Source organism: Elephas maximus, chromosome 12 (assembly GCF_024166365.1).
Source record: "Elephas maximus indicus isolate mEleMax1 chromosome 12, mEleMax1 primary haplotype, whole genome shotgun sequence".
NCBI classification, from domain to species: domain Eukaryota; kingdom Metazoa; phylum Chordata; class Mammalia; order Proboscidea; family Elephantidae; genus Elephas; species Elephas maximus.
In genome coordinates this window covers 95,004,664-95,019,695 of record NC_064830.1, presented here as the reverse complement: position 1 = coordinate 95,019,695, position 15,032 = coordinate 95,004,664, and the positions used below count along the sequence as shown (strand labels likewise).

Sequence of the window (15,032 nt, the reverse complement as noted above, 5' to 3'; positions counted from 1 at the left end):
TTATATAGAAGTACCGTGATTTACTTAAAAATCCTCTGCTCTTGCCCATTTTGGGTTTTTGGTCCAATGTAAGTTAAACGATGCTTCAGCGAGTATCACTACACTTACGTGTGTTGAATTTGTCTAGTTATTTCCTGAGGGTAAATTCCTAGATGTGGAACTGATAGTTCTAGGGTAGGCTCCCCAAAGCCTTTTGTTACTTGCTGTAAATTACTCCATAAAAAGATTATACTAGTCCCTCCTCCCAGAGAAAGGAGGTCTGCTGCTGGGCCCTGCCCTAGCCAACACTGGGTGTCGCCATTATTTCTGACTTCACCACCCCATGGATGAAAATAGAATCTGGTTGTGGTTTGCATTTCTTTGCATGCCAGTGAGGGCTGAAGGCTTTTATATGATAATCTGACATTTGTGGTTTTCATTTTTTAAATTGCCCCTTGGTGTCCTTTGCCCATTTTTCTATCAGAATGTTTGCCTTTTTTGTACTTGTTGTTGAAAGAATTCCTTACAGTTTAAATCTATTTCTCAGTTTTATATGTTGCAGATTTTTAAAAATGTGTTTTAATTTTATTGTAGTAAAATATATCATAGCGCCCTGGTGGCGCAGTGGTTAAGAGCTCAGCTGCTAACAAAAATTTGCCATTTTCACAATTTTTAAGTGTGCAGTTCAGTGGCAGGCATTAATCACACTCACGATGTTGTGTAACCGTCATCACTATCCATTTCCAAAACTCTCATCGCCCCAAACAGAAACTCTGTATTCATCAGCAATGACTCCCATTCCCCCTTCCCACCCTCCCCTGATAACCACTAATAAACTTTGGTCTGTATGCATTTGCCTGTTCTAGAGATTTCATATAAGTAGGATCATACAGTATGTGCAGTTTTGTGAATGGCTTATGTCACTCAGCATGGTGTTTTCCAAGTTCATCCACGTCGTAGCATGTATCAGGACTTCCTTTCTCTTTATGGCTGTATAGTATTCCATTGTACGGGTGGACCACATTTTGTTTATCCATTCACCCGTCGATGGACATTTAGGCTGTTTATGTCTTTGGTGACTGAATAGTGCTGCCGTAAACACTGATGCCTATGTATCTGTTTGAGTCCCTGTGTTCAGTTCTTGTGGGTTTATACCTGGGAGTAGAATTGCTGGATCATATAGGAATTCTATGTTTTAGAGAAACTTCCAAGTATGCTTGCTTTTTATTACTGATCTAGCAAACTTTTAAAATTTTCAGGTAGTCAAGTCTCTGACACTTTTACCTTATTTCTGCCTTTACTCTTGTGCTTAGAAAAAAACTTCCCTACACTGGTATTTACTTGCTATATTTTCTTCTATTGTTCTGTGATTCCATGGAGGAGGGGCAGGGGCAGAGTGTTGGGGGGTTCTAGATGGTGGGGGTAGGGACCCAGTAGACAGAGAGTTGTCACAGGGATGACCCATGCCTGTGTGTTAGTAGTGGCTGAAGACTATCTGCTCATCAGAGGGGAAGCGCATTAGTAAATGTGCTTAAGTAGTAAGCCCCTTAATAGGTTAAACAGGCTAAGTGGTATATTTCATGGTTCCCGCAACCCAATATTTATGGAGTATCTACTGTGTTAATTGTGTATTATTTCAATAAACAAATTAGTATTTGTTTTAGTTAAAAAATTGGTGAGTGTACAATATACTCAGTCATTGGTTTACTCCAGCTATTTATCCACCCAAGCCCAGGTGGCACAGTGGTTAAAGCGCTAAGCTGCTAACCAAAAGGTCATTGGTTCAAACCCACCAGCCGCTCTGTGGAAGGAAGATGTGGTAGTCTGCTTCTGTAAAGGTTACAGCCTTGGAAACCCTATGAGCAGTTCTGCTCTGTTGTATAGGGTCACTATGGGTTGGAATCAACTTGATGGCAATGGACTCAGTTCGATTTTTCCACCCGTCTGCTGATCCCCCCTCTTCCATCCATTCTTCTATCCCCATCCTTCCATCCATCCATCCACCCACCCATCCATCTATCCACCCATCCTTCTTTCCACTCATCCTTACATTCATCCACCCACCCACCCATCCACTCACTCACCCATCCACTCAGCCCCATCCTTCCATTCACCCATCCACCCATCCACCCATCCCCATCCTTCCATCCATCCATTCATCCACCCACCCATCTATCCACCCATCACCATTTTTCCGTCCATCATCTACCCATCCGCCCATCCATCCAACCACCCATCCAGCGAGCCACCCATCCATCCATCCGTCTGTCCATCCATCCATCCATCTTCCCATCCCCATCCTTCTGTCATCCACTCATCCATCCATCTATTTACCATCCTTACATCCATGCATCCATCCATCCATCCATCCAGTCAGCTGGGTGAGGCAGGCAAGTCAGGGAACAGTCACCTGCAGGGTGAGGGGCATAAGAACCAAGGTGCCACTGGAGGGAGCAGCACCAGTGTGATTTGAATGGTGACTCCCAAGGGGCCTGTGATCCCTAAGCCACAAGCCAGGGCTAGCTGAGACCCAGCATAGGCTCTCCATGTGCCTTTGAGACTCCCCAGGTCCTGAGCATCACATGACTCCGTTGGGCACAGTGCAGGGAGTGCCTGGGGACAGTTTGGAAAGCCTGGGCCAGCGATTGTCAGTTCACTGGTCACCATCCTGAGCCCCATCATCACCCACTGGAGAGAGCTGTGTGATGAGCAAAAGTGAAATTTCAAGATCTCAGAAACAACTAAGACATCGGGTACCCAACCCCAAGGTAAGAGACTGGCCTAGGGCACAGAGAGAGGGGAGGGAGATAGAGAGACAGAGGAGAGACAGACAAGAGGGTAAGCAGAAAAAGAGAGAGACAGAGACGGGAGAGAGAGAGAGAGAGAGAAATGGAGAGACAGGTGAAGAGAGAGAGAGAGTGAAGGGAAGAGAGACAGAGACAGACAGACAGATAAGCTATACTCTGTTCAGAGGAGATATAACTTTCAGGCTCAACACAGTCCGGGGACAGAATTCAGGGAGACCATGAACTGGGATGGGAAAAACTTGCCATCCTTATCTGTGAGAGCCTCTTGGTAAAATTGGCATTTCCTTCCCTCAGAACATGGACAGTAGACCTCAGCAGTATCAGCAGCACCTGTAACTGTGCCCCTAGGAGGAAGCACAGATATTTTCATAACCCATTTTGGTTGTTGCCAAGATCTCGAAATATCACTTTTGCGCATCAGTTTTTTTAAACTAGAAGTTGTTGGGCCTGCCTGTGAACCCACCGTGTAATCCAATAATAAAGAAGCAAATTAATTTTTTTTTTTTTTTTTTAATATTTTGGTGGTAGGTGTCTTAGGCTGGGTTCTCTAGAGAAGCAAAACTAGTACAGTGTGTAAATATATAGAGAGATTTATATCAAGGAAATGGCTCACATGGTTGTAGAGGCTGGAACGTCCCAAGCCTGTGGGTTGGGTTGAAGGTTTCTCCTGATTCACGTAGCTGCAGGGGCTGGCAAACCCAAGATTGGAAGATCAGACAGCAGGTCTCTGTCTGACCAGTGGGAAGACGTCAGGTAAGCTGCTAGCTCAAGTCCCAAGAACCAGAGGTCCGATGAACGGAGCCAGCTGCAGGATCCAGAGCGAGCAAAAGCCAGAAAGCTTTGCCAGGAAGTACACCTATATTGGATGCAGGCCACACTCCCAAGGAAAATCCCTTTCAACAGATTGGCTGCTCATAACAGATCTCATCATGGAGGTGATTACATTATATCAGATTTCATTATGGAGGTGATTACATCATTACATAGCTGCTAAATTACATCATAACTGCCAAACCACTGAGAATCATGGCCAAGCCAAGTCGACACACAACCGTTCCATCACAGAAGAGCTTCAATATAGTTGATTTTCATGAACAAATGCCTCCTTTGCCATGAGAACAGAAGAACTGGATGGTGCCTGGGTACCATCCCTGAACATTTTAATCAAAGATGCTGTAGAAGAATCCTTATCAGAATGGGGAAAATGTGAAACAGAATTCCAAATTCTCATGGAATCCAGACTTTCCGGAGCCATTGATGCAGGATGAACTACTGAAACTGTTGCCTTGAGATAATCTTTAAACCTTAAACCAAAAGTATCCCCTGAAGTCTTCTTAAAACCAAACAGTATACCCGTTGCCATTGAGTCTATTCCAACTCATAGCAACCCTATAGGACAGAGTAGAGCTGCCCCATATGGTTCCCGAGGAGTGGCTGTCGGATTTGAATGGCCAGCCTTTTGGTTAGCAGCGCAATACTTAACCACTGTGCCACCAGGGCTCCAAATAGTAGTTAAGCTTAATTGGTAAAGAATGTCTGCCTTGAGTATTATGCTCTTTTAAGAACTGTCTGTGTGGGATTAAATTGACAACAGCAACTCAAAAGGTTAGATAGGAAGCTTAGGGGGACAGTGAATTTATGTTAATGGGGGAGGAACAATTCGGAAAAGGGAGGTGAGAATGATTGCACAACTTGAAGAATGTAATTAATGTCACTGAATCGTACATGTAGAAATTGTTGAATTGGTGTATTTTTTGCTGCGTGTATTTCTGATAAGAATAAAAAATATATAAAAACACACATATTTCATCTTATACATTATCAAGATAATATCCAGTGAGAGGGAGGTGAAAGGGAGTTTTCGCTTATGGGGCATTGAGTTCATGTTAATGGTGGTTGGATCATTTGGAAAAGGATAGCGAGAATGGTTACAAAACTTTAAAGAATGTAATCAATGTCACTGAATCGTAGGCGTAGAAATTGTTGAGATGGTGTATGCTTTGTTATGTATATTTTCATCACAATAAAATAAAATATAAAAATAGAAATAAAAAGATAATATCCGTGTTGGGAAGAAGGATGACTGCTCAATGGGTACAGGGTATCCTTTTGGGGGTGATGGAAATGCCTTGAAACTAGTTAGAGGTGGTGGTTGCACAGCATCGTGGATGTACTAAACACCACTGAACTGTACCCTTTAAAATGGTTAACTTTGTGTTATGTGACTCACACTCACCAAAAAGAAAAAAGATGGCATCCAGTTTGATTGGACTGACTGTAGGGGAGTCCTTGTGAGATGTGCTCACAGGGGTCCCACGGAGACACTGGGATGGGGCACGGCACCCCCTCATCATCAGGGATCTCGGACCATGCAGGGGACTGAAAACCTGCCTTCAAGCCCAGATCTGAAGACAGGGTTGATGACATCAGGCCCTTGTCTGGATGTTGTTATTTGTTAAAGACCGAAGGGCCTGGCAAGGAGCCATGGTGGCACAATGGTTAAGTGCTTGGCTGCCAACCAAAAGGCTGGCGGTTTGAACCCCCCACCAGCTCTGCAGGAGAAAGACCTGGCAACCTGCTCCCGTAAAGATCACAGCCTAGAAACCCTGTGGGGCAGTTCTACTCTGTCACATGAGGTCTCTATGAGTCAGAATTGACAACACACAACAACAAAGGACCCAGGAACCCTTGGACTGGCCTGCCTCTTGGGCCTTGGAAGTTTCTGCTGCATGATGATGGAAAGAATCTGAGTTAAGTCTGGCCAGGGGTGGGGGCGTCCCCAAGTTTGGCATCCAGACCCTCCACGACCTATTCCTGAGATCCCTCCCTGGGGCCTCCCGCCTGTACCATATGCCTCCCGCTATTAACCCCCAAGCCTTTGCTGAGCTGTGCCCTGCCCAGAATGCCTGTCCTCACTCAGGGAGACCCCCTCCTCTTCTGCCCCTCCACGCTCCATTGAGCCTCTTGAACCCAGAGAGTGAGGGGGAGGCCGGCTTTAGGGCTGACAGCTGATAGGGGTTCTGCAGCCTGGCCACCCCTCACAGCTGCCTGGCCTTGGGCACAGCTACGTTGTGTCTCCAGTTTCCTTATCTGGGCAGTGGGGTGACTGCAGTCCTGACCTCACGGTGCTGGGTAAGGACAGAGTGAGATAAGAAGTGTGAGGTCCTCAGAGCTGTGTGGCCCTGGCCACCTGCTGTGAGTGGCATCTGCACTCTCTTCATGCTTTTGTGTCTCTCCCAGACTTGAGCTCTGGGGAATGTTGTATGTCCCCAGAGGCACCGTGGCCCCCTACCCGTAAGTGCTAAGCCAGTGTCCCTTGAATAGGAAGGCACCCAAATGTAAGACCCCCAAGATCCATGCCGGCAGCATCGGTCAAGCCTTCCAGAGGTGATTTCAGGATTGGGACAGAAAAATGTTTTTCTTTTTACAGGATGGGGGAGGCTGATGCCTTGAAATGCCATTAGACACCAGGAGAGAGGATGGCGTTGAGTTCGTGTAAAAGGACAGAGAGCAGGGGGAGGGCTGGCCGAAGCATGGCCTCACTGCCTCGTGACCGGCTGTGCACAAGCCTTCCTGGCACTTTTCCTCATGGTTATGAGCTGGAGGCATCTAGGGCATTCAAGTGTCTCCTGCAGGAAGATGGGGCTGCTAGACCTCGCAGTAACCCCGGCAAGGGTCCCCAGGTATAGCTGAGGCTGGGGTCTCTGGGCATAACCAAGGTCAGGGTCCCCATAGCTCAGGCGAGCAGAAGCAGCACGCACATGGAATGTGACCCAAATCGTGTGTGTGTGTGGGTGGGTGAAATGTGACCCCCAGATTCACTGTTCACAGAGAGCGGGGGATTCTTTGTTGTTTCTCCACCTCCCCTGCCACGTCTCTGCAGGTACCTGGAAAGCTGAAGAAGCACCTGTGTGGTCAGTGTTGAAGTCTGCTCTTGTTATTTGCCAGTCGACTCCGACTCATGGCAATCTTACGTAAAACAGAACGAAACGCTGCCTGGTCCTGTGTCGGCCTCACGATTGCCAACATCGTTGCAGCCACTGTGCCAACCCATCTCACAGAGGGTCTCCCGCACCCTCACTAGGCCCTCTCTTTCACCAAACACGATGTCCTCCTCCAGCAATTGATCCCTCCTGATGACGAGTCCAAAGCAAGGGAGTCGGACAATGTTGTTTCCATTGACTAATTTTTGCAAGTAGAGCCATAGGGTTTTCATTGGCTAATTTTTGGATGTAGATCGCCAGGCCTTCTTCCTAGTCTCTCTCAGTATGGAAGCTTCGCTGATATCTGTCTACCATGGGTGACCCTGGTGGTATTTGAAATACTGGTGGCAAAGCTTCCAGCATGACAGCAACACACAAGCCACCACAGCATGACATACTGACAGACGGAGGATGGGAAGCCTGCGGAGGGCCATTAAAGGTGTTCCACAGAGCGCCAGGGCCCTGGCTGGCAGACACCCCTAGGCAAGTGGAGGCCGCTGTGCTTGATGCTAAGGCTAAGCCACCATGCTTGGAGTCTTCAGTCTTCCAGGCAGAGGTTTCCGCCACGTGGTCACCATAGCTCAAGCGAGCAGAAGCAGCACGTGCGTGGAATGTGACCCAGATCGTGTGTGTGGGGGGAGGCGGGGGGTGAAACGTGACCCCCAGATTATGGCAGAGAGGAAGCACTCGTATTTATCCTCCTCCCTCGTCTTGGGGAGCTCTGGGTTGCTTGTTGAGGCCCAGTTTGTGACCTATCTCAGTGTCCTCCAGAAGAGGATGAGGGGAGGAACTCAGGTCTGTTCATGCAGAGAACACCAGTCAGCAGCGGAAGGAACGCCCCTGATTTGAGCGTATTCACGTAGACGCACTTCAGGGAACAGACTTTAGAAAACAGACATTGAAAGGGAAAGAAAAAATGACAGAAGGACTTACTCAAGAAAATAATTTTTTGCAACTTTTTTTTTTTTCACATAACCCTTTTTATTCTGACTCATGGTGACCCATGCAATACAGAGTAGAACTGCTCCATAGAGTTTTCTAGGCTAGAATCTTTACGGAAGCAGACTGCCAGGCCTTTCTTCTGTGGCACTGCTGGGTGGATTCCAACTGCCAACCTTTAGGTTAGTAGTTCAGTACAAACTGTTTGTACCACCCAGGGACCTTATTTATGTAAAAGGATTTTTTTAATGATTTATCTATGCCAAAAGCACAGGACAATAATGGATGCTTTTCATGGACTTCTTCCCATGAAGTGAAAATACAGAGCTACTTCCCATGACACCTCCCTGGGGCTGGGGAGGAGCTGGGCCCTGTCTCAGATGCTGAGTGCCTTCCAGAAGAGAGCTATTGGAAGCAAATATGGTAAAATGTTAACACCTGTCAATTCGGGGCGGTGGAGGGCACATGGGAGCCTGTTTAATCGTTTTCGGCATTTTGGGGGAAATATTTTACCATTATAAGCTAAAAAAAAATTTTTTTAATGGGGGAGGAATGGTTAAATCATTTCTTAAAGATCTGTTCATTTTAAGAGCCCTTATTTTGTGGTTTTGAAGAAATCCAGTTTAAAAAACAGTGACTGGACTGTGCCTGCAGATGTTTGACCTGGGACACTTTGCCAAGAAATACATCCTGGAGCCCGAGAGACCAGGTGCCCCGGGGCAGCTGGTCCGGGCCCCTTGCTGTCCAGGTGAGGACAGCAGGGGATGGGGGCTCCTGCCAACCTGCCCAGAGCCCCTGCCACCGCTGCCCCCCAGCCTCCAAGAGAGAATGCCGGAAACAGGAAACCAAATTGTCAGCGAAGTTGGGAATTGGAACAGAAAAGAAACATTTCTTAAATAGAGAGAAAACAGCTACTATTTTAAGAATTCTTTATTTATATTTTCCAGACCCTGGAAATGGGAGGGTGCAGGGCTGTTTGTTGGATCTTTGCTTTTGCTTACCAGGTGCCCTGCCTTCCCGGCATCAGCACCCTTGAGCTCCTCTGAGGCTCCCCTTAACTTCACAGTGCACAAATGTGCACAGGAATCTACCTTTTAAATGGATGGGGCTATTAACCGTAGAACTCACAGCATGTAGTTCCTTCCTGCATCAGGGTTGCTAACACCTCCGTAATTTACTTGAACTCTGCGTCAGCTCCGCTGCTTCACTTTTTGGGGAGCCAAGCGCCCACGGTGTGGGTAAAGGGTTCAAAGGTAGCTGCTGCGTTTCAGAAGTGAGACGCCGACACCTTCGACTCCAGGTTCTGTTTGTTGTCCTGGCAGATAAAGGTTCCAGGGAGAGGTGAACTTTGCTTCCGTGGTTCAGCACCTATTTTCCCTTTTTCCCGTGCCCTCTGCCAGCTCGGGGACACATGTGATCCTCTCCACACTACCATCTGCATCCCATGAGTGTATCCCTTTCACAGACAAATGTAGAAGATTAAATGGCCTGGCTTCCCAGCTGGCGTGTGTTTCCATTGGCACTGCCTGGGTGTCAGCTGCACCTGCATCCGTGGTTTGTCTGGTCAGCATGTTGAAGAGTCTGTTTTTAAACTTTTCATCTTTGTACCAGGGGTACTGAACTCTCCCGAGCTCTCTTCTCATTACTGCTTCAGGAGTCCCTTTGACTGAAAGTGGTTTCCCTGAAGAAGAAAAAAAAAGTGCAGAAACAAACGTTAAGATCAATTAGCATGTTTTGTTGTTGTTAAATGTATATGGTGACCTTATATACAGAAGAACAAAACATTGCCCTGTCTTGCACCATCCTCACAATTGTTGGTATGTTTGAGCCCATTGTTGCACCTATTGTGTCAGGCCATCTCATGGGTTTCCCTTGTTTTTTGCTGACTCACCATGTTCTAGTAGAATATTTACTGGTGTGGAGAAATGTTCACTATCTATTGTTACTTTTTTTTTTTTCTGTATAGTAATTCTGTGTTTAATAATTTGAGGAACTGCCAAAATGTTTTCCACAGTGGGGGCAACATTTTACATTCCCACCAGCAATGGCTGAGAGTTCCAGTTTCTCTACATCCTTGTCAACACTTGGTATTGTCTGTTTTTTTTTTTTTTTTTCATTGTAGCTGTCCTAGTAGGTGTGAAGTGATATCTCATATGGTTCTCTTGAGGTTTGACACAGGACTCTTCAGACTATATTTCTTCTCACATGAGTGCTGATAGTTTGTGTACCTCAAAGAATTGTTTAATTTCATCTAAGTTGATGTCCTGTTTAATGGATACTGAGTTTCTGTTTGGGGTGATGAAAAACTTTTAGAATTAGATAGTGGCAATGGTTGCACAACATGCTGAATGTAATTAATGTGACTGAACTGTACACTTAAAAATGGTATATGAGTATGAACTTGTTTAGAATGTTTCCTTATTATCCATTGATATCTTTAGGGTCTGTAGTGATGCCTCCTCTTTCATTCCTGGTATTGTCTTTTTTGTTTTTTCCTTAGTCAGTGTGGCTAGAGAGTTACCAATCTTATTGAACATTTTAATGAAATTGATTTCTGGATTGTTTTTCTTTTTCAATCTAACTAATTCCTGCTCTTATTTTTATTTCCTTCCTTCTGCTTGCTTTGGGTTTAATTTATCTTTTTTAAATTTCTTGAGGTGGTAAATTAAATCATTGATTTGAGATCTTTCTCCTTTTTATAGTTTTATGGTGGTAAAATATATATAACAAAAAAGTTGCCATTTTAACCATTTTTAAGTATGCAATTCAGTGACATCATTTATATTTACCATGTTGTGCAACCGTCACCACTATCCATTTCCAAAAGTTTTTTATCATCCCAGACAGAAGCTCTGTACCCCTTAAGTAGGACATTAAGATTGATTACCATTCTGTCTGACAGTTTGTCCTACTATGGTGGCTCACATGTTACTATCATGCTGGAAGGCACACCACCAATATTTCAAATAACAGCAGGGTCACCCATGGTGGACAGGTTTCAGCAGATTATCCAGACTGAGACAGACTAGGAATAAAGGCCTGGTGACCTACTTCCGAAAATCAGCCCATGAAAACCCTTTGTATCACAACAGAATATTGTCCAATATAGTGCTGGACGATGGGCCCCCTAGGTTGGAAGGCACTCAGAATACAAAGTGGCCTCAACAGTGGGCTGGAGCATATCAATGATTGTGAAGATGGTGCAGGATTGGGCAATGTTTTGCTGTGTTGTACGTGGGGTTGCCATGAGTTAGAGCTGATTCAATGACAACTAAAGAGCAACAATGAGTAGAATGATATTTACTAACATGGAAAAATGTTCATGATCGATCTTTGGTTCCTTTTTTTAAGTGAAATACAAACGACATCTATAGTGTGGTACTATTGCTGTAGAAACCCGATCAGCACATCGTCTACGTGCACAGATGGGGGGCTCACAGCGGTTATCTCTGGGCAGTGGGATTAGGAAGGATTTTTATTTTCTTCCTTTAATTCTTGTGGATTTTCTCATTTTCCTGAATGAACGTGAATTACTTTTAAAAAGAGTATGAGTCAACGAGCTGTACTGCTCGACTTTTTAAATGTAAAGTTATGGGAGGAGGGAGTGTTTAAACTGCCCTGTGTCCCCGGCACCTCCCACATGCTGTGTTTTGTTTTTCAGTGACATTTTTGATGCCATGTTCCCTGTCACCCACATTGCTGGGGAGATCGTCATCCAGCAAGGTATGTCTGCTTTCTTCGCGCCAAAGCTGATGGGGGCGGGGGGAGGTGAACCTTTTTTTATTCACTTAAAGTATTTATTAATATAATGCCCTCATTATCTATCCTTGAGAAAATTCATTAATGAAACTTAAAAACTGTCCGTTTAACACATTAATCCAATATGTTTCAGTAGTCTTCTCCTTCTCCTTCTTGTCATTAAAAAGAATTGATGAAACCCAAAGTGCTGCTTGACAATGGCTGTAGAGCAATGTCGTGAACGTTGTTCACAAGAAAAACAAAAATGCTAGAGCTTATTTAAATGTCTTGATATTTTCTTCATTGTGTATGTGTGTTTCTTTTTGTTGTTACAGGGGATGAAGGAGATAATTTCTATGTCATTGATCAAGGAGAAGTAGATGTAAGTAGCTTTTACCTGTTTTTGGTGAATAGCACCTCTTTCTACACACAGTTTTATCGGACTTTGTACCACACCAGGTCACCAACAGCCTCAGGTTTAGGAAAACCTTCTCTCTGGGTGATATCTTCGTAATGTTTTAATCCAGAACAGCAATAAACAAATCTCTTAAAAAGGACGATATAAAAGTAGCAGAGCACAGCCTGAATTAAGAGCTTTTGCCAGCAGATACTGGCAGCGCTTTATTTCTGTTCATCATCTTCCATGCATACCGACTTCTCTGGGATTCAAGTGCACACACATTTTTGTTGCTGCTCTATTTTACTTACACTGTCCTCACATCAGCGGCACATGACTATGCCCCTCTTACTCAACCACATGGATGTTAACTTTTTAAGAAAATTTTATTTATTTTGTTGTTGCGTGGAGACTGTACACAGCAGAACATATACCAATTCAACACTTTCTATATGTACGGTTCAGTGCCATTGATTACATTCTTCGAGTTGGGCAACTGTTCTCACCCTCCTTTTCTGAGTTGTTCCTCCCCATTAACAGAAATTCACTGCCCCCCAAGGTTCCTATTTAATCTTTTGAGTTGCCGTTGTCAATTTGATCCCATATAGATAGTTCTTAAAAGAGCATAATGGTCAAGGCAGACATTTTTTCCTAGCTAGGATGTTAATGTTTTTTTTTTTTTTTTAAATGGGCGGAAGGAACTAAATGTTCATAGACCCCAAAGCCCTGATTTTATCGTCAAACCGACAGTGGATTTCCATGCTCAGCTTTCTGCTCCGTTCTCACAACTCCCCCTAAGCTGTTGAACTCCCGTCTTGTGGACTATCATTTTCTTTTCTTCCTCTTTTTTTTTTTTTAGTCTTACTCTATTTGGTTTTCTCCTCCCACCCCATCTCAAAAGCTGGGGGATGGGCCACCGTTTTATCACATTTTTCTAGATCACACGAGCCCCTGGGCGGTGCAAACTGCTAACGTGCTCAGTTGCTAACCAAAAGGTTGGAGGTTTGAGTTCTCCCAGAGGTGCCTCAGAAGAAAGGCCTGGTGATCTGCTTTCAAAAAATCAGCCACTGAAAACCCTGTGGAGCACAGATCTACTCTCACACACATGAGGTCACCACGAGTCGAGGCTGACTCGACAGCAAACAACCATGACAAGTAGATTTCGCAGCATGCACTGTTTCAGAAGGAGAGGCAACTCCATCAGCCACCTTCTCAGGGACTCCGCCTCGGGTCACATGGCCAGGTGGAAACCAGGGTGGGATCCCTGCCCCCTCCCCTTAGCTGGATCACTACTGATCCTTGTAGTCCCTCAAGTGTGTGCAGCTCCGTCCGCCTCGTTGGCCAGCTGGCCGGGCCCCCGGCTTCCGGGGTCAGTGGCTCAGAGCCTCCCTGGACTCCTGGTTCTGCTCCTGTTCGCACAGCCTGCTCTCCACCCAGCAGCTGGATTCTAGGCAGAACAGATCTGAACGTGCCAGTCTCTCGCCTCAGACCCTCCTCCAGGATTCTTTTCGAGCCAGACCCAAGCCCCCTGACCTCCAAGGCAACATGATCGTCTTTCAGTTCCTAGAACCCAGCAGGTGCTCAGCTGCCCCAGGAGCTTTGCCTGTGCTGTCGCCGCTGCCTGGAACACCTTCATCCCCCTCCCACCCACTTCCCTCAGCATCTTCACTCTGCCAGCTCTTCCTTCTCCTTTGGGCTCAGCTTACACATCACCCCTCAGATTGGGGGTGTCACCCCTTTGAATCGGGGGTTCAGCAAATGCATCTCATCTCTCGCTGTTTTCTCTCATAGCGCTGCGCAGTTTTCCTCCACAGGATTTAGTTCTGTTGCTGATGATGCATTTAGGGTGCCACCATTTGTTGAAGGCTGGCCTCCACGACAGGCTGAACACTCAGAGGGAGGGACCTAGCTCGTCCTGGGCACTGGTGCTCCATGGGCCTGGCACATGGGCCGAGCACATCAGGGAGGCCCAGTGGGAGGGTTCCAGGGCTGCCGTAACCAAGTGCCACACACCAAACCAAAAACCAAACCAGTTGCCATGGAGTAGATGCCAACTCATAGCAACCCCATGTATGTCAGAGTAGAAGTGTGCTCCACAGGGTTTTCAATGACTGATTGTTCAGAAGTAGATCACCAGGCCTTTCTTCCGAGGTGCCTCTGGGTGGGTCCAAACCTCTAACCTTTCAGTTAGCAGCTGAGTGCATTAACTGTTTATATAACCCCAGGAGTACAGGTGGCTTGTAAGAACAGAAATTTACTGTCTCACAGTTCTGGGGGCCAGAAGTCCAAAATCAAGGTGTCAGCAGAGCCCTTCAAAGGCTGTACGTAGGGCTCTTCACTTGTCTTTCTCAGCTTCTGTAGCCCCAGATGCCTCATCACATGGCTATCCTACCTCTGTGTGTCTCTATGTCTCTTCACCTCTTTCATAACAACACCACTCAGATGGGATTAGAGCCTCCCCTACTCCAGTGTAACCTCGTGTTAATGTAACCGATAACATCTTCAAAGACCCTATTTCCAAACAAGGTCATGTTCAAGGGTACCAAGGTTAGAACTTCCACATGTCATTTTTGGGGACACAATTCACCCCACAACAGGCCCTCAACACCATGTCCTCAGCTGACCTCCTGTGCCCCCTCTGGGCCTCTACACACCAGCACCCAGGATGGCTCATTTGTGGCCACCAAGTCTCCCTCCTTCACCCCAAATCTTGCCCACACCTGCTCTGTAAGGGGCCTCCCACCACCTTGGCCCACAGCTACAGGGTGACACCCCTCTGGCTGCCTGGGCTCGGCTATTTCGAGGCTTGGCCTCCGTCCCTTGTGTCTCTGTATGTGCCTCCGAGCTATTTTGGGGAGGGCACTTATTTATTTATTTATTTCTCTGGCAGCTGGCCTGTGTCAACTCGCCGTTGCTGCTGTGTTTCTGGGAACTGGAGTGGGCTCAGGCCCGGCTTCCGGAGCTGGTGGCACAGGAAGTCGCTGACTCACGCCGTGTCACCGGCAAGGGCCACATGGGGTCCGCTCAGACTAGGAAGGGCTGGGCCTCCTGGTTGCCGAGGCACTCTAATCCTGGCCCAGGGACATGCCGCTAGGGCACGGCCTTGTATCTGGGGCTTCCTGTCCCCACCAAAGAAGGAAACTGAGGCAGGGGCTAGCAGCTCCCTGGGATGCCTAGAGTCAAAGAGGA

The 15,032-nt window shown here is 46.4% G+C and overlaps 1 protein-coding gene across 1 annotated transcript in view; it reads left to right on the top strand.

The window, feature by feature from the left end:
• The window catches only part of PRKAR1B (protein kinase cAMP-dependent type I regulatory subunit beta), a 146,711-nt gene that overhangs the window by 79,557 nt on the left and 52,122 nt on the right, over positions 1-15,032 (top strand). The window contains exons 5-6 of the mRNA XM_049905119.1: positions 11,370-11,431; positions 11,782-11,828. Of these exons, the coding sequence (XP_049761076.1) occupies positions 11,370-11,431; positions 11,782-11,828 (109 nt within the window). The remainder of the gene's footprint in view (positions 1-11,369; positions 11,432-11,781; positions 11,829-15,032) is intronic.